At 44.2% G+C, this 19,779-nt stretch overlaps 1 protein-coding gene across 9 annotated transcripts in view; it reads left to right on the plus strand.

The window, feature by feature from the left end:
- Positions 1-19,779, plus strand: part of TBC1D2B (TBC1 domain family member 2B) — an 87,171-nt gene that overhangs the window by 40,489 nt on the left and 26,903 nt on the right. For all 9 annotated transcript variants that reach the window (XM_067755423.1, XM_067755343.1, XM_067755353.1 and 6 more), the window contains exons 4-6: positions 11,871-12,034; positions 14,848-15,080; positions 15,786-16,181. In XM_067755423.1, coding sequence (XP_067611524.1) covers positions 11,871-12,034; positions 14,848-15,080; positions 15,786-16,181 — 793 coding nt within the window. The remainder of the gene's footprint in view (positions 1-11,870; positions 12,035-14,847; positions 15,081-15,785; positions 16,182-19,779) is intronic.

A 19,779-nucleotide genomic window follows, 5' to 3' on the forward strand; every position in this document is an offset into this window, starting at 1 on the left:
GGCAGGCTCCATAGTTGTGGTGCATGGGCTTAGCTGCTCCGTGGCACGTGGGATCTTCCTGGACCAGGCCTCAAACCCGTGTCCCCTGCATTGGCAGGCGGATTCTTAACCACTGCGCCTCCAGGGAAGCCCCTTGAGGGATAATTGGTTGCTTGTCTGCTGTGCTTTTATTGTGATTATCAATACAGTTGAAACTCTCTTAACCAGCTTCCATTCCACCAGCTCCCCTATTTAACTGACATTCTAAATTCCCTCTATAGAGCTGTGGTCCGCAATGACCGCACGAGACTAATGGGCTACCGCAGGGCACCCTGTGCCTCTGCTCCCACCAGCCACCTGCAAACTTACCAATAGTTGGCTGGCTTTGTTCCTAACTAGTTGTACTTGTTCTTGTAATTACATAATTCAGTGAAATACTTAGTAAACCCATAACATATTAAAATGAAACGTTTTTTCTGTGAAAAGTAAGTTGAACGCTTGGGGGAAATTTCATAAAGGTGAGTCATTAAAACACTGCCAGGATGTGGGTGGCACAGTTGTGAAAGATAGGAAAAAAAAAATTGTTCAAAACCTGTAAAGATTCTATACTTAGATTGTTTCACAACTGTAAGTCCCCATTCTACTTTTTAAAAAGAAGCAAAACAAATTTGGAAAAGTTAGATGATGTCTTATGGGTGTGATTTATCCTAAAAAGATACCAGGGAACTGTGTTCAGTAACCTCAGACTCAAGAAGAAGCCTTGGCTGGCCTACATCTGGAGGCTGGCACACCAGCGCACACTGACTTGTGCCTTTATTGGTACATGTGTTTGTTTTCAGTTACTGTTAAATGGTTTCCTGCTTTGACCAACGTTTTCATTAATCTACTAACAGTCCAGATCACTTCAGATAAAAGAATTCAGGTAAAAGCTCTCACGTGCAGTTCTGGCTGGTCCACGTGTGAGTGTGCATGCGTGGGGGTGGGAGTGGGAGTGTGTGCCCTGGAGGCCGTGCAGAGTTTGAACAAGATGGGTAGGCGTGGGAGGTGTGCTTAGGCTGCAGCAGTGCTGCGGGTTATGTGATGGCAATGAGCATTGCCCTGTGGTTCTGTGAGTCCATTGCCAGGTGCTCAGCCATGCCTGACATGTGGCCGGCAGCTCCCAGGGTCCAGCTCTACTTGTGCTCAGGAGTGGGGTCACGCCGTGGCTCGTGCTCTTTGTAGTCAGCCTGGGTTTTGGAATCACAGTCCTGCTACTCATTAGCTGTGTGATGTTGAGCCAGTAGCTTAACTTCTCTGAGCTTTATATTCTCCATTAGTAAATTGGCGTGTGTGTGTGAATACCCTTCCCCAGTGGGTGGGTGTGTTAAGGTTAGAAATAAGAACTGCCTAGCTCAGTGTCTAACTCTTCGTAAGTGCTCAGGAAAAAGTGGTCACACGATCCAGTCCTGTTGGTATTGCTGCCACTGTTGTTACCCTGCCTCCGTTGAGCCAGTAAGTGAAGTGGATCTTTACTTTATTATCCATACATAAAGTAGAGGGTGCCTTTCTGGAGGATGGGTGTGAAGACCAGGGTGACTGGGAAGGTGTGCTTGTCCTTCTGGGCTTGCCTCTGATAGGTCTTCTGCTAGCTGCTGACCTGCTCTGACCCTTTGTTTTTTGCTTCCCTCTTGACCCCTCAGGCCAGGTATAGTTACTTGTGTGCATGGCTGGTGTTCTCAGGAGACTGTTCTGGTTTTGCTGGCTAGGACCATGCCTGGTGGCTCATCCCCAGTTTGTAGCAGAGGGTGCGGCCCAGACCAAAGCAGGCAGATGGTTGGTGAATTTGGGGAAGTCGTTCATGCCCAGTAACTGTAACATGGTACTTATTTGTGGTTTCCCTTGTAAGGCACAGCTCTGTCTATACAAGACAGAATTTAGTCACCATGCTGCTGCCCCACGCTGATGTTTCAAAACCAAGCCTCTTGGAGAGGGAAGCATGAAGGACGGTGACCGGCTTCCTGGCTGGCAGAGTTTCAGTGATTGCGGGAGTTGGCTGGGCTTCCTGCACCTTGCTGCATTAGCGCCCAGTCCTCTCCGACAGCTCCTTGGGGAGCAAGGGTCATGCTCAGCAGCTCTGTCCCAGCAGTCCTCTCCACCTCCACTGGCCGCACACTTCTGGGGGCCCACGAATCAGAAGGGCCACGGTTGCATGACACCGCTCCATGAAAATTGCTGCAGTGGTGAGAGGAGCGATGACTTTGGCTTATAACCCTGGCTGGGATGTGTGGTCATCCTAGTCAGCATGGGAAACAGGCTCAGAGAACTTGGGTGCCTTGTTCAGGGCCACCGAGGGAGAGAGTAGTTGGCCCACGTCTGCCATTGTATTCAGAGTTGGGGGCTGGGAAGGGAAAGCTGCCTGCACCCTGTACCGTCTGCCGGTCCTGGGCCCACCTATGGCAGGGGCCCTATACTCTCAGTGACCCGCATCAGTTCTTGCCACTAGCTCAAGCCTTTCGGGAGGCGTCTCATTGCCTTAGGCCGCAGGCTACGCTGCTGAACGTGGCATTAGAGGGCCAGTGGGCTCATCTCCCCTATCTCAGGCCTGCTTGGCCTCTTTCGGTTCTTCAAACGCACTGTCTTCCCTACAGGCCCTGGTCAGGCTGACCTTTTGCTGGGAGGGCTCTCTCCTCCCGGTGACTCCTGGTCACCCTTCAGGGGAGCCTCGTTCCGCCCACGCCCCTGCTTTTCCTTCACAGCCCTTACTACCACTTGGAATGATTCTGTTTCTTTGCATTCTTGTCTGTGGTCCACCTCCCTGGTGGGGCTGGGGCCTCCATGGGGGGGCAGGGACGCTGTCTGTCCTGGCTGGGTGTGTCCCCAGCACCTCACATGGTACTTGGCACGTGGTGGGTGTCTGGAGCCTGCTTGAGGAAGGAATGATGAGCGAAGGGCTCAGTACCCTTCCCAGGGCAGAAGCACTCTATTCCTGCTGCTTGGGGTTTGTCCTCACCCTGTGCACACGTGCGGGTGGCACTGTCCACACCCTCCTGCCAGGGGCTGCAGTTCCGTGGGTGCTGTCTCTGCTATTTGGCCTCCTGGGAAGGGGTTTCCTTCTAATGAAGCGTTGTTCACCTTCTTGACTGGGAATCCACAGCAAATAATATACATTCATACATAAATGTATACTGTTTGTAAGCACACAAAACTGAAACAGAAATTTCATGCAGTTTTTTTTTTTTTTTTTCATGCAGTTTTAACGGATATATCTAGTAAAGCCGAGTACTAATTTCTCTTCCAATGTATTAAAAAAATTCCCATCATGACCCTCGAAATGGATTTCATGGCTCTTTAATTCTATCTCCTGGCCCGCTAATGGGTTGCCACCCATAGTTTAAGAAGCACTGCTTGGAAGGCTGCCTCTGGTTGTGTAGCCTGGCTCCGCGCCCCCCCCCCCAGTCATCTCTGCATCTTCCTCTTCCCCCTCCTCTGTGGCCTGGGTGCTCCATTGGATAAGAGGTAGTCCCTCCCTGCCTTTGAGGTACTTAGAGTCCTCAGGGGAGACAGACAGGCAGGTAAGGAGTCCTGTCATAAGGCACTGTTGGGTGCAGTTGAGGGCTGAACCCAGCATGTCATGCCTCCCCGGGTGCACTGAGGGGGTGGTCGGGGAGAAGGTTGGGGGGGGGGCAGGCTGTGCCGTGGAGGATGAAGTGGGACCTGCCAAAGGGAAAGGTAAGTACAGAGACTCACCTATGCAAAGGTGTGGAAGTCAGAACAGGGTTTCATGAGTTCACAGATTCATGTTGCTGGGAGCTTAGGGTGCTGGGTGGAGGTGATGATCAAACAGTTGCTGAAGAGGCCGGGAGGCCCAGGGTGAAGGGATGGGGTAGTGTCTGTCCTTTGGGCAATAGGAAGCCGATAGAGCTGTACCTGCCTGGAAATTCTATGATGAGATTAGTTTTACTTTCTTTTTTTTTCTTTTGAGGCAGTGCACATTTTATTAGATGTGCGTTCTTTAGAATAGGTGGACTCATTATCCACATTAAATGTATAGGATATTTTGGAAAGGGCCTTTCTTTCTTTTTTAAAAAAAAAATATTTATTTATTTATTAAGGCTGCCCGGGTCTTAGTTGTGGCACACGGGATCTTCGTTGTGGCATGAGGGATCTTTAGTTGCGGCATGAGGACTTCTTAGTTGTGGCATGCATGTGGGATCTAGTTCCCCAACCAGGGATCGAACCTGAGCCCCCTGCATTGGGAGTACAGAATCTTACCCACTGGACCACCAGGGAAGTCCCTGGAAAGGGCCTTTCTGATGACACTTCTTTCCCATTATGTCAACAATAAATATATTTTAACTTTAGATATAATGCTCCAAACTTGAATGCCTGTTGAAATACGGAATGTAACAAAAAGTAGTCTTGCAAAGCCCATGGTTCGAAGGGCAGTAGCTTATTGGAGAGTGGTTGTGTTCATTTGCTCTGGCTGCTGTAACAAATTACCATAAACTTGGTGGGTTAAAACAACATAAATTCATTCTTTTAGAGTTCTGGAGGCCAGAAGTCCAAATCAGTCTCACTGGGCTCAAGTCAAGGTGTCAGCTGGGCTGGTTCCTTCTGGAGGCTCCAGATGGGAATGCGTCCCTGGCCTCTTCTAGCTCCTGGTGGCTGCCAGCATTCCTCGGCCCGTGGCCGCATCACTCTAATCTGCCTCCCCAGTCACGTCACTTGCTCCCCTTCTTATAGAGATATCTTCCTCTGCCTCTCTCTTATAAGGACACTCGTGATGACATTTAGGGCCCTCTCAGATCATGCAGGGTCATCTCCCCATCTCAAGATCTTAATATAATCACATCTGCAAGTCCCTTTTGGTTATTTCTCCTTTTTTTAATCATTTCAAATAACATTGTCCTGGTATCCCTGACATACGTCTCCATGTCCTTGTGAGAATCTATCTGAAGAATTGATGTGTGCGAGAGGAGATATTAGGATATCTTTATTAGGATAGCTATTGCCAATCAGAGCCCCCCCGCCCCCACTTTTTGTTTCTCTTGGCAGGGCTTGTAGTTAGGAGGGATGGAGCTGATTGGCTGCCCTGGAGGTAGCCTGCTCTCCTTCTGCCCCTGTCTTCCTGACACGTACAAGGAAGTAGCAGAGGCCAAAACTTGACTGGGCAGGGTGTTTGTAGAACTGTGAGCTCTTGAAGGATTTAATGGGGCATTTTCCAGCCATTCTGTCAACTTGTAAAACTCTAGCTGATTATCAGAGTTGAAATGAATGTTGAAAAAATTATTACTGTTTTAGGTGGACATTTTAAACTGTATGTAGAGAAATTGAACTGAAATATGTAAACCTAGAAACAGGTTTTCTTATTAATTATATAGATTGCTGGTATTCGGTTTGTTTGTTTTTAAATTTTCATCGGAGTATTTACAATGAAATAGGATTTACAATGTGGTTGCTGGTGTTTGTTTTTAAAAGTTCAGCCTGAACACTGCAGCTGTCAAGGTGACATTTGGCTGCCTGGTGGTCTCCTGCTTTTCACTTCAGATCAGAGTAGCTGAGTGTTTATTGAACAAAACAGCAGGCACCTAGCACCGTGCCTGGAAGGACACAGAAGTTGCTCTCAAAGGTTTGTCAGATGACATTGGGTTCTTCAAAGGGCAAGCACTGTATGAGAACGGCCTCGAGCATCAGCCAGCAGAACCCCATTTAAACTGGCAGTGAATTCTAATTAGTGCACAGGCAGGACACATGGTCAGTGCAGAGGCCTCTGCTGACCGGAGCGGATAGGACGAGTGGTTTGAGAAGCATATACTTTACTGACCCCCATGTTGCACAGTCACAGAATTCGGTTTTACCACTAAGATCTAAAGCAGGGATTGGCTCTATAGTGTTTCAGCTAAAGAGGTTTTCGCTTTGAGCCAGATCTGGTTTCTTCATCACCTAAGGCTTGGCAGGTGGTACCTCCCGCAACCGAGGCTCAGTCCCTCAGCCACAGGTGAGAGCATGGCATTTGTGCAGGTGGGCCTCATGACAAGGCAGGAATGCCAAGACCATGTTGGAGAGAAGGAGGGCGTGTGGAAGTTCTGAGTCATTTAAGTTGCTGTTCTCTCTCCCCAGGCATGTTCTGTTTTTCCCTGTTCTCGCATTCCTCCCTCCTGTATCCACCATTTAAGGACCAGGGCTGAGTAGCACAGTTTGAAGGCTCCGGCAAATGGCAAGGAGAATTTAACTTCTCAAATCGATGGTGGTGGTAGTAACATGCCACATGTGAGTGAAGGCTGCTGTGAGACCCTGGCCATAAGTGGGGCAACTGAAATTTTATAGTGTAGTGGGTCCAGTGTACCCAGCTAATTGTATCAAAGAAATGAGCAAAAGTATATGGAGCATTTGTGAAAGTTTCTTTTTTTCCTGAGCAACTATTTTGAAATAGTTTTCTCCACAATTCTGTAATTTTTATAAAATCAGCCTTTACTTCAACTTTGCTCATTGGGTTATAGTGGTGATTTTACTAGCGTTCCTCTATGCAGTTCTCTGGGAAGATGTGTAGCACGGTTGCCAGGCACTAGAAGAGACTTAGGAAATAAAAGGTACATGTAACAAGCTCTACACTGTTTGTTTGCCAGTTCACTCTTGGTCCCAGTAAATAAACCATAAGAAAACTTTTAGCAGGTGTAAACATATAAGCAGGTATAATTGCCAGGTTCCTGGTGACTCCTTGTTAAAACAGAGTGATGCGAACATAAATGTTTTAGGTAATTTCTCTGCATTCTTCTAAATTCTTAACGCACTTTAATGAAATTCAAATAAAGCAAAAAAAAATCATGCTTTCAAAAACATAAAACACTGAAAATGACTATTTTACATGAGAATGTCATCTGATTCACACTAGAGATGAAGCTACCTTTTCATCCCCTACCTTTAATCTACCTCAGGAAACTCCAAATGATGCACATTTCTTCCTCTTCTGTATTTGTTTTTCTCTATTTTTAAATATTTCCTTGTTTGTTTGGTTGTGCTGGGTCTTAGTTGCAGCATGTGGGCTCCTTAGTTGCGGCTCATGGGCTCCTTAGTTGCAGCACGTGGGCTCCTTAGTTGCGGCTCATGGGCTCCTTAGTTGTGGCATGCATGCAGGATCTAGTTCTCTGACCAGGGATTGAACCCGGGCTCCCTGCATTGGGAGCGTGGAGTCTTATCCACTGCACCATCAGGGAAGTCCCTGTTTCTTTATTTTAATAACCTTACTGAAGTATAATTTATCTATGTTAGGTGTACAGGCTGATGGAGTTTAGAGATTATACATATTCATGTAAACACCTCCATAATCAAGATATAGAGCATTTCCACCACCTGCAAGTTTCCCTCATGCCCCTTTGCATGAAATTTTTAAGAATTTCATATATATGGAATCATACTGTATTTGTATGTCTTCTTTCATTTAGCATCATCTTTTTGAGACTCATTTATTTTGTGGAGTGTTTTCACATCTCATTCCTTCTTTATTCCTTAATAGTATGCAGTAAGTATGGATATGTCACAGTTTGGTTTTCCATTCACCAGTTGACAGATCTTTGGTTGATATCCAGTTCATGGCTGTTATGAATAATGCTTGCTCTGAGTATTCACATCCAAGTCCTACATGTAGACATGTTTTCATTTCTTTTGGGTAAATATGTGGGATTGGGATTGCTGAGCTGTTTAGTTACGTGTATATTCAACTTGATAACATACTGCCCTACTGTCCTCCAGGTGGCTGCCCCATTCTGTGTTCCCATTAGCAGTACCTGACTGTTGCAGTTGCTCCACATCCTTCCTGACACTTGGTACACTTGGACACTTGCTGGTGTTTTTAACTTTAGCCATTGTGGTGGGTGTGGTTCATTTTGATTTTAAGTTGCATTTCCCTGATAATTAATAACGTTGAGTATCTTTTCATGTACTTGTTGGCCATCTGTATATCTTTGGAGAAATGACTATTCAAGTCCTTCACCCACTTTTAAATTGAATTGTTTATTCTCTTATTATTGAGTTGTAAGAGTTCTTTATACTTTCTGAATACAAGCCTTTTGTCAGATATAGGTTTTGCAAATATTTTTCCAAGAAGAACTTTTAAATCTTGATAAAGTTCTTTTATCATTTTAATCTGTTACAGATTGTGCTTTTTGTGTTCTGTGTAGGAAATCTTTGCTTAACCCAACGTCACAAATATTTTCTTCCCTGTTTTCTTCCAGAAGCTTAATTGTTTTAATTCTTACTCATTTATATATTTTAAGTTAATTTTTATGTATTATGTGAAGTAAGGGTTGAAGTTCATTTTTTCCCATACAGATAACCAGATGTAGTATCACTTTTTGAAAAGACTATCTTTTCCCCATTGAATTTCTTGGTACCCTTGTTGAACATCAGTTGACATTATTACATGCTTAACATTACCCCATGGCTTGTTGATTCTTCCTTCGTCTTTCTTCTCTCTGTTTTATTTTGGATAGTTTCTATTGCACTGTCATCAAGTTCACCAATCTTTCCTTCTGCAATATCTCATCTGCTATTAATCCCATCTAGTGTATTTTCATCATAGACATTGTAGTTTTATCCCTAGGTTATTTTTTTATTATTTATTTATTTTTTTGCGATACACGGGCCTCTCACTGCTGTGGCCTCTCCCGTTGCGGAGCACAGTCTCCGGACGCGCAGGCTCAGCGGCCATGGCTCACGGGCCCAGCCGCTCCACGGCATGTGGGATCTTCCCGGACCGGGGCACGAACCCGTGTCCCCTGTATTGGCAGGTGGACTCTCAACCACTGTGCCACCAGGGAAGCCCCCTAGGTTATTTTTAATTGAAGTATAGTTGATTTACAATGTTATGTTAGTTTCAGGTATACAGCAGAGTGATTCAGTTATATATTCTTTTTCGGATTCTTTTCTATTATAGGTTATTACAAGATATTGAATATAGTTCCCTGTGCTATACAGTAGGTCCTCGTTGTTAATTTTATAATAGTAGTGTGTATATGTTAATTCCAGACTCCTAATTTAGCCCTCCCCATCCCCTTCCCCCTTTGTAACCATAAATTTGCTTACCATAAGTTTGCTTTCTATGTCTGTGAGTCTGTTTCTATTTCATAGGTAAGTTCATTTGTGTCAGTTTCTTCAATTCCACATATAAATGATATCATATGATATTTGTCTTTCTCTGCCTGACTTACTTCAGTTAGTATGATAATCTCTAGGTCCAAACATGTTGCTGCAAATGGCAGTGTTTCATTCTTTTTTATGGCTGAGTAATATTCCATTGTATATATGTACCATCTCTTCTTTAACCATTCATCTGTCGACAGGCATTTAGGTTGCTTCCATGTCTTGGCTATTGTAAATAGTGCTGCAGTGAACATTGAGGTGCATGTATCTTTTCAAATTAGAGTTTTCGTCTTTTCTGGATATATGCCCAGGAAGGGGATTGCTGGATCATATGGTAACTCTATTTTTAGTCTTTGAAGGAACCTGCATACTGTTGCCCAATTTACATTCCCATCAGCAATGCAAGAGGGTTCCCTTTTCTCCACACCCTCTCCAGCATTTATTGTTTGTAGACTTTTTGTCAATGGCCATTCTGACTGGTGTGAGGTGATACCTCATTGTAGTTTTGATTTGCCTTGCTCTAATAGTTAGCAATATTGAGCATCTTTTCACACGCCTGTTGGCCATCTGTATGTCTTCTTTGGAGAAATGTCTTATTTAGGTCTTCTGCCCATTCTTTTGCTTGTGTTGGGGTTTTCTTGTTTTTAAATATTGAGCTGTGTAAACTGTTTGTATATTTTGGAAATTAATCTTTTGTTGGTTGTGTCGTTTGCAAATATTTTCTCCCATTCTGTAAGTTGTCTTTTCATTTTGTTTCTGGTTTCCTTTGCTGTGTAAAAGCTTTTAAGTTTAATTAGGTTCCATTTGTTTATTTTTGCTTTTGTTTCCATTACTCTAGGAGATGGATCTAAAAAAATATTGCGTGATTTATGTCAAAGAATGTTCTGCCTGTGTTTTCCTCTATCTCTAGAAGTTTTGATTGGGATCTTTGTCTCACATCTTCCATATCTCTATTTAACGTGTTCAGTCTTTCTTCTAGCTTCTCAAACGTGGGGAAACAGTTACAGTAACTTTTAAAAGCCTTGTCTACTAATTTTATTATTTGTCATTTCTGAGTCTGTTTCTGTTTAGTGATTTTTCTCCTTAGAATGAGTTGTATTTTCTTACTTCTTTGCATGCCTGATAATTTTTATTGCATGCCCGATATTATGAGTTTTACCTTTCTGGGTGCTAGATTTTTGTGTGTGTTCGTGTACATATATTCTTAAGCTTTGCTCTGGAATGTAGTTTAATTACTCAGAAACAGTTTGATACTTTTGAAGTTCACTTTTAAGCTTTTTTAGGTAGTATGAGAGCAGGCTTTAGTCTAGGGATAATGTCAGTAACCGTTTTCCAAGTACCAGTCTACCATACTCCATGACGTGTGAGGTTTTCCACTCTGGCCGGTGGGACTAGACACGATTGTGTGAGCAGAGGGATGGTTCTTTCCCCATTCTTGGATAGCTTTCTTACACACAAGCCTGATAGTACTCATCTGGAGGCTTGGGAACCCTCTGATGTTTCTCCAGCCCTCCATACAACTCTCTTCTCTCCAGTACTGTGCTCTGTGAACTCCACCTGCCTTGGGATTCCCAGCTGTCTTATCAGTTCATGGGAGAGCTCCACCTGGGTTCCCCCTGCCTGCACCGTGGCCTGGAAAGTGTCTAGGCAGTAAGCTTGGGCAGGGGTGGGCCTTACCTCGTTTGTTTTCCACCTCTCAGGGATCACTGCCCAGTGTAGCCTGATGTCCAATATCTGAAAGTCATTGTTTCCTGTATTTTGTTCAGTTTTTCAGTTGTTTCAGATGGCTGTAAATCCAGTCCCTCCTAGTCCATCTTCATTGGAAGTAGAAATCCCAGCCTAGTTTTTAAAAGTTTTAATGAAATAATTTTAGCACACTGGCAAGTGTAAAGTATAGTAAATTGATTACCTGGGTAACCGCTGCTAAAGTATATAATTTTGTCAAATTTCTGCTGCACTTTTTAAAACACAAAGTAAAACATTACAGATATGGTTCAAATCCTTTCTTGTCTCCATGATCCCATTCTTTTCTTGCCCTTCACAGGAGTAACCATGTTCTGTATTTGATAATTATCATTCTTGTGTGGATTTTTAAGTTTTACTACATATGTGTGTATCTATAAATGATATCTATTAATAGTATTATCGTGAAGATTTAAACAAATATCATGTTGTACATATCATTCTTCAATTTTCTTTCTTTTCTTATTCAGCATTGAAAAAATATTTGTCCATATGATCCACGTAGCTTTAGATAGAATGTACATTCCACAAGAACAGGAATATTTGTTCGCTAGCATATCCCAAACATTTAGAACAGTGCCTGGCACATTGTAGGCACTTAATTAATATTTGTTGAATGAATGAATTCACTTTAAGTGATGTATAGTATTTGATCGTACGAATATGCTACAGTTTATTTATCTGTTCTCTTGTCAATAGATGTTTAGGTTGTTGGGGTTTTTTGCTAATATGACTAGTGCTGCAGTGGATGTTCTTGTTTGTGTCTCCTTGTGCACATGTTGAAGAATCTAAGAAATGCTGGGTCGCTGGGTCTTAGGGCAAAAACTTCTTCAACTTATCTGTATGTTGCTGAATTGTTCTCCATGGCAATAGTTCCAATTTATACTCCCACCAGCAGTGTAAGAGAATTCTCATTTCTCCATATCCTCAACATTTGCTATTATCAGATTTTAGTTTTTGCCAAGCGTATGTATGTGACATTATGTTTTGCTTTACCATTTAAAAAAAAAACATTTCATTTTTCCCAATAGAAATTCAATGTCTTCTTTTCGTCCTGGGAGAGGGCATAATGACAGTCGGAGGAGTGTGTTTTACACCAATGAAGAGTGGGAGCTTTTAGAGCCAAGCCCTAAGGACCTGGAGGAGTCCATGGTGCAGGAAGAAAGGAAGAAGCAGATCCCTGAAGGAAACAAAGGTATGGATGTGGTTCCTGCTGTCTTTCATTCTCTCCGCTGCCCTCTGTTAACCACTGGTGATGTGGGAGACCCTTTGGTAGCAGGTATCACTGGGAGCATGAGACCCAACGGGAGTTGTGTTCTCTTTGTGGGAAATAAAACCTAAAGGCTTGAAAATGAGATGTCACAAGAAATAAATAACTGTCCAATCCTGTGGTTCTGCAACTTTTTCAGGAGATAGAAGATCTGGAAGTCATGGTGCTCTTTACAGAAATACTGATTTAAAAAAAACTAAAACTTTTTATTTATAGAAATTTGTTAGTGCACACACAAGTAGAAGCTGTAGTGTCACATTCCACAGTTTTGAACTTATGGCCTCTCTTTTTTCCTCTGTATCTCCTCTGAGCTCCTGCCCCTCCTGGCACCCACCACCAGCTGGGTTATTTTAAAGGAAGTTCTAGATATTAATCCTTTGCATCTGTAAACATTTTAGTATGTATCTCCAAGAGATGACTCTTCAAAAGAACCACAGCTTCATCGTTATACCTAAACACCTACAGTAAATCCTTCTTGTCTACTTCCCCAGTTGTTCCATAAATGTCTGCTTGCAGTTGGCATGAGCAAATGAGGGGCTAACAGGCCCCCAAGTGTGTTTAGTTGTGTGTCTTCTTGGGTCTCTTTCAGTCTGAACCGCTCTCTGTTTGTTTTTTGTCTTCCGTTTCCCTTGCCACGCCTGTTGAAGAAACAGGGTCTACCTGTCAAGGAATTGCCCACATTCTGGATTTTGTTAATTATATTTTTGCGGGGTCACAGAATATGCTTCTCCATCCCTGTATTTCCTATACACCTGTCGCTAGAGTAGAGGCCTGCCCAGATTCAGGGTTGACTTTTAATTATGACAAGAATATTTTGGGGTGAGGTGGGGGCTAGGGATGCTGTGTATTTCTTGTTGCATCACATCTGGAACCACATCGTATCTGGTTTTCCCTCTTTTTGTGATATTAAGGTCAGTCAGGATTTAGGGTGTCAGCCTGACCCGTTCATACATCTCTCCATTGGCATTTTGCCTAATGCGTTAAGCAGCCCTTCATGATCCTACATCCATTGATCCATTGAGGGAACATTGATGTTTTAAATGTAAAATAACAATAAATAATTTTGAAATTCTGCCTTATGCTTCATTCTGGCACGAGCTGGCAGGATGAGGAGGCAGGATTTTAGGAAGTCTTTACTGAGAGCACATATTTACTGAAGGTAATATGTTTTTCTGTCCCCTGGGAAAGGACCACATGACTTGCTTTGGTAGGGAGTTTACTTGTGATCCCCAGGATGGTAGCATGGAACCCTAAGGTCCAGTGTGACGTGGTGAAGATGTGGGTCACGTGCCTCGTGGCCCAGCATGTGGCACAGCCAGCGGGGCACCCAGGAGAGGGGCTCATTGTCAACTGGGAAGGCCTTCTGAGGAACAGGGATTTGTGTTGGGGATTTGGCTTGTTGAAGGTAAACACTGTTGGCTCTGACTTCCCCATAAGACTCTAAGAATGCAATGGAAGGGTGAATGGTAGCAAGATTGGGAAGGAAGAATCAGTAAGGCTCAGTGACTCGGGTGGGGCAAGAAACTCCCAGCACCCCTGGACAGCAGCTTCTTGTCTGGGAGCAGCCTTCTCAGCCTCTGCCCAGCCCCTGATCCCTTTGAGAGGGAGCCTGTGTGGAAGACACGGAGGGACCAGGATGTCTCTGGATTTTTATCTTGATGATTCATGGATATTTCCTGTAATGGCTCCAAGAATCAGCCTGCCAGCTTCTTGTCCATGTCATTCATGAGAAGTAAGCTCATCTTCATACACACAGAAAAGTCCCCCAGTCAGAAATGTGTGGCTCAATGGATTTTCACAGAGTGAGCGTATCCATGTAGCCAGCACTTACTTGAAGAAACAGGACGGCACCAGGAGTCACAGCCTCCATCCCCAAACCCCTCCCAGTCACTACATGGCCTCCCCGCCCCCGAAACCACTGTCCTGACTCCTAACATCATAGATTGGTTTTGCCTGTTTTCTAAAGTTATATAAATGGAATCTATATAGTATGTACTCTCCTCTTTATATTTTTAATATATATTTGAATCCATTTATTCTAAAATTTATTTGGATCCCTCAATATTTTTAAATAATACTCATTTTTAAGGAAGAGAATAAAATGTGTTTACAATTAAGAAAACATAAACTTGGTGTTTTTTTGGTTTGTTTTTTTAGTAAGGACAGATTAGCTAAAAATAAGCAGCTGGGGATCCCTAGTGTATCTCTTAAGGCCTGCCCTCTAACTTTGTAGATGCAGGCCCTGTCCTTACTAAGGTGCCCGGCGGAAGGGACACCTTGTGTTCAGGTTGCTGTAGGAACTTGGAGCAACCATGTTCTTCCCTGGTCTGTGTCTCTGTTCTCTTTGGTCCTCAAAGTAACTGAAATAAGAAAATAGTGATATGAACACATGGCTTAGAACTGATCTTTTGGAAAATAAACTTAACATTACAAAAGAATCTTGAGAGAGCTTAGTACAGTTTTGTCATAAATTCCTCATTAGTACTAATGTATAGTCTGACTTTTTTTCATCTGTCTTAATGCAAAAATTGAGCAAATAGAGAAAGTTTTCTTTAAAAGTGATCACATGAAAGATCATCTTTGATTTTCAGCTTGGTTATTGTCAAGAATGAGGTAGGAGCAGAGAGTGACGCACGCAGAACTCCTTAGAGGACGATGGATGGAATGTTAATGTATTTTACTGGAATTTCCGAAAGGAAAATTTGACCTGAACTTAAACAAGTTTTGTTTTTATGTAGGAGTAACTGGCTCAGGATTTCCCTTTGATTTTGGACGTATTCCCTACAAAGGAAAACGCCCTTTGAAAGACATGATTGGATCGTATAAAAATCGCCACAGTAGTGGGGACCCTTCAGCCGAGGGGCCGTCGGGCAGTGGTAGCACCAGCAAGTTGGCCTCCGAGATGCAGCTGCAGGTCCAGAACCAGCAGGAAGAGCTGGAAAGGTTAAGGAAAGACTTATCCAGTCAGAAGGTAATTCTTCTTCCTCACATTTCTATCTCATCTCACATCAGCAGGCCAGGGACCAGAGGAGCAAAACCCGGCTTTCACGTTTCTCTGACTCCATTATTTCCCAGACGGTGCTTTTCCCCTAAGAGTTGTATGTTGCCACAGCCACTGACCTAGGCACTGCTGTTCTGCTTGGTCATTTTTTCATAGACATTTGAAGTTCCGACGAGAGTGAAGACCCCTCAGAGTGGGTCGGGGAGGGTGTTGTTTGCACCTTGCCCACGCCTGCCCTGACGTCAAATCTCTCTGAGCATAGCTTCAGCCCAAGGCCCATGAACAGTTGTTAAATGAGTTTCCACATCCTGTTAAAACAGCAGCTTCCTTTTGAGCTGATCACACCTAATTATACTTAATTCCTCAGCAGGTCAGTGAATTTAGACCTCAGATTTTTTAATACGGATGAACGTTTACTGGGAGCCATTGCTAATTGCAGTCTGCCTGTCCACTATTTCCTGTTTCCTATTATTGTTCTCTACAGACAGCCTTTATGGAATAAATATTTTTCCTTCTCTATTTTTGAGATCCTTCGAGAGGAAGTTGGTTATTAAAATATTTCCAGTAAAGTTTCTGCATTTGCTCAAATACCAATGGTTGCTCCATGCAGAGTTGCCATGATTTCTGCTTTTTCTCCCGCCCCTGCTCCCCACTCCATCCTCCCCTGGCTCCCAGGAGCTCGTGCGGCTCCTGCAGCAGACGGTGCGGTCCTCCCAGTACGACAAGTACTTCACGAGCAGCCGCCTCTGTGAGGGGGTCCCGCAGGACATGCTGGGGCTTCTGCACCAGAAGGACGACCAGATTCTGGGCCTCACTAGCCAGCTGGAGAGGTTCAACCAGGAGAAGGAGAGTCTTCAGCAGGAAGTAAGGACGCTGAAGAACAAGGTGGGCGAGCTCAGTGAGCAGCTGGGGATGCTGATGGAGACCATCCAGGCCAAGGACGAGGTCATCATGAAGCTCTCCCGGCAGCTCAGCGAGTGCGAGGGCAGCGCATCCTCTCCCACCTCCATGCCCAGCTCTCCTGTGGCCCTCCCCACAGCCAGGGACCAGCTGGAACTGGACCGACTGAAAGTAAGAGCAGGGCGTGGGCCCCTGTTATTGGGACAAGAAATCCAAAACCCACTAACAGCCTGTCTGTTGATGTCACTCTAGAGCTGCTAGCCTCAGTGAGCTAATTTGGCATGACAGCAGAGCAGCTGTGCCTTTTTTTAAAAAAACAAGTGTCACAGGACTTCCAGTCAGATAATTACTAGGTTTCTAAGAAGCTTCCTTGGAAAATGAAAGTCTCAGCCCGTCAGTGTCGCCATAGCTCAGAACAGTTTCAGATCTTTCCCCTCCCTTGCTTTCAGGCAGCTGAAACTTCTCTTTCTGTTTATACACCCTTAGAACTTCATTATTCCACGTAACCTACAGAGGCTGTTTCTTGCCCCCTCTGTGTGTGGATGCACACACCATTATTTGCATAGCCCGCCTCAGGACATAATGGAGGCCAGGTGAGGGAACACTGTTTCCCAACAGCTAGTGTGGGGTCAGGTGGGAAAGCAGACCCTGGCTCCCAAGCACGCCGGGGAAGAGGGCCTGCCCAGAGTCAGTGCCCCCCATGCCTAAGGCAGGAGGGTCCTGACACTCAGAAGGGAGGGCAGAGCTCTCTTCCCAGTGTCCCAGTGGCCCTGGGGATGGGAGGCTGGTTCCTAAAGGGAGGTTACTGTCCCCATCATACCTGGGGTGTTGGCCAGCTGATGAGGTAGGAAGAGCATTACTGGGGGCATGGGCAGTCTGACTCTGTGCCCGCAGAGAAGTGTGCTGGTCCCGAGGAGGGGAGAGCTGAATGGCCTTGGGCCACTGTCAGTCAGGCCACAGCGAGGGTCCCAAAAGTTTTGCTGCCACCAGTTCTCAATTTGGAGAAGTTTCAGGTGGAGAAGTGTCTCCTAGGACATGAGGCATTGGGTGTAGCCCAGACCCCAGCTGACCCCACATAGTTCTGCAGCTATCGGTCCCACCTGGCCACAAAGTCTTCCTCACCTGGCTACCCACTTTTTGCAAATAATGTGGCACCGAGGATGTTTTGCCCCCCAAATGCAGCTTATCCTTGAAGGGCAAAGGTTTGCCACTTTTGAGGTTGTTACTGAGCCTGCTTCCTGACTAGTAGTACCTGTCACGCAGTGTCAGTAGATTGCATGCCTGATGGACATGCCTGAGCCTTAAAGATAATTCCAAAATGGAAATTAAAACACTGGAATAATGGCAGCTTTGTCGGAATATGTATGTGGTCTCCCGTGGTGACAACTTCTCAGTGACAGCACCCAGTAGATACATGAGGCCAGAAGGATTTATTGGTGAGAAGGACCAAAAGGGCAAAAACACCACCAAAACCCTCAATCTCATTACTTTATAATTATATCTGCTACAAAAATAGCCGTGTTTAATAAAAAAAGGTCCTGGTTAGTGTTGCCTGTAAAAGTTGGTTTTGTTTATATATGCATCCTAGAGTGTACTGACCCTACGTATACATCCCATCAGTGATACACGTTTTAAGACCACTTATTTAAGGTCAACTGAATTTTATATTTTGCGAGCACGTCTGTCTTTATAGTGTTTGGAGAATGACACCAGGGCGTTCGGTTTCCAGGTCCCAGTGCTCGGCAGTGGGGGACACGTGGGGAGCATGTTTTCCCGGGGAGCCGAGCCAGGGTGTGGAGGGGAGTGTGTGGCTCTGTTGTTGTGGCTCCACACAGCTCCTTTTGGAGACGACTGATGGAGCTGATCACAACTAGACTTCTCGACCTTTTCTTTTTGCGGGGTAGCGGGTGACATTTTTTTTTTTCTCCAACATTTCTCAGCTTAATTTATAAAGTCTGTGGCTCCAGAATTCCACAAGAGTGAGGTTAAGTGGTGGCATAGCTTATGGAGAGGCAGAAAGGTTGTCAGGGGACTTCCCTGTGACCTGTTCCTCTGAGTGAGTCCTGCCCGGCTTGGTGACCTCATGTTTATGACATTGCTCTGCCTGGGCCGGATATTGCCAGGGCATCCCCTGTGCCATGCAGGAGACAGTCACATTCGTGCCTCCTCTGCGGTGGCACTGAGAGAATTGGAGTGAAGAATCTCATTGTCCTTCACTTTTAGATACCGCATGGTTTCTATATTGATTTCTTCGTTTGACCCCAAATTTAAAATGTCTAGGTGGGGAAAAAAAAATTGTGTGTGTGTTTTGGTGGGGGGAAGGTATCTTTTTTGTTGTTGTTACTGTTACTATTCAGTGTCTTGCTTTATAGTCAGTGTATGTGCCTGTAAAGATTTCTGCTTTTTAGAAACATTTCTGTTTTGGTCTCATATGTGGTCACTTTCTGTTCCTGTAGTATTTTGAGGCAGGAGCACGTATTGGTCTTAGGATTTTACCACCCTAGTGATTTAAATATTTTCCCCACACTTCCTTCCAGGCCTTTTCCATGTTTACATAATTCTTCCATTTCCTGGAGTAGGTAGACTTTTGTTTCATTCAGCCTTAGAACCCAGGTACTTTCTGTATTGCTATCGTTAATGATTCCAGATTGTCCATCTTTTGACTCTGTCATCATTTACTTAATCAGCCTCTGTCTTCTTTCCTGTGATTTGTTATTTCATGAATATCTTCATGCGTGCAGCTTTTCCTTCTTGGGACTCTTTCATTCATTCATTCATTCAGCCATGTGCTGGACTTTGTACTCCACACAAAGTATACAGTCTCTGTCCTCCTGGAGCTCAGAGTTTAGTTTATAAAGCACAAAAACAAAAAAGCAGAATCACAACTGTAACAAACATCAATGAGGAAGGGGATGTGTCCCAGTATGGGGTGGCGGTTTAGACTGAGCATGGACTCTGGAGTCAGACCTGGCTGGGTTCAAACCCAGCTTTGCCACTCATGACCTCTGACCTTGGGCAGGCTGGTTCACCTCTCTGCCTCAGTGTTCATCTGTGAAATGGCGCTTACCTCATAGGGTCTTGTAAGGGTTAAAAGAGGTATTCCATGTAAAGTCCTCACAGGGCACCCGGCACCTCATAGAGTCTTAACTTGCTGTGATCATCATTCTAGAGAAAGAATCCTTTTTTTTTTAAATTTTTGAATTTTATTATATTTATTTTTTTATACAGCAGGTTCTTATTAGTCATCTGTTGTATACACATCAGTGTATACATGTCAGTCCCAATCACCCAGTTCATCACAACCCCCCCCCCAACTGCTTTCCCCCCTTGGTGTCCATACGTTTGTTTTCTACATTTGTGTCTCCACTTCTGCCCTGCAAACTGGTTCATCTGTACCATTTTTCTAGGTTCCACATACATGCGTTAATATACGATATTTGTTTTTCTCTTTCTGACTTACTTCACTCTGTATGACAGTCTCTAGATCCATCCATGTCTCAACAAATGACTCAATTTCGTTCCTTTTTATGGCTGAGTAATATTCCATAGTATAAATATGTGCCAACTTCTTTATCCATTTGTCTGTCGATGGGCATTTAGGCTGCTTCCATAACCTGGCTATTGTAAATAGTGCTGCAATGAACATTGGGGTGCACGTGTCTTTCTCAGAGTATATGCCCAGTCATGGGATTGCTGGGTCATACGGTAATTCTATTTTTAGTTTTTTAAGGAACCTCCATACTGTTCTCCATAGTGGCTGTATCAATTT

Source organism: Pseudorca crassidens, chromosome 1, assembly GCF_039906515.1.
Source record: "Pseudorca crassidens isolate mPseCra1 chromosome 1, mPseCra1.hap1, whole genome shotgun sequence".
NCBI classification, from domain to species: Eukaryota; Metazoa; Chordata; class Mammalia; order Artiodactyla; family Delphinidae; genus Pseudorca; species Pseudorca crassidens.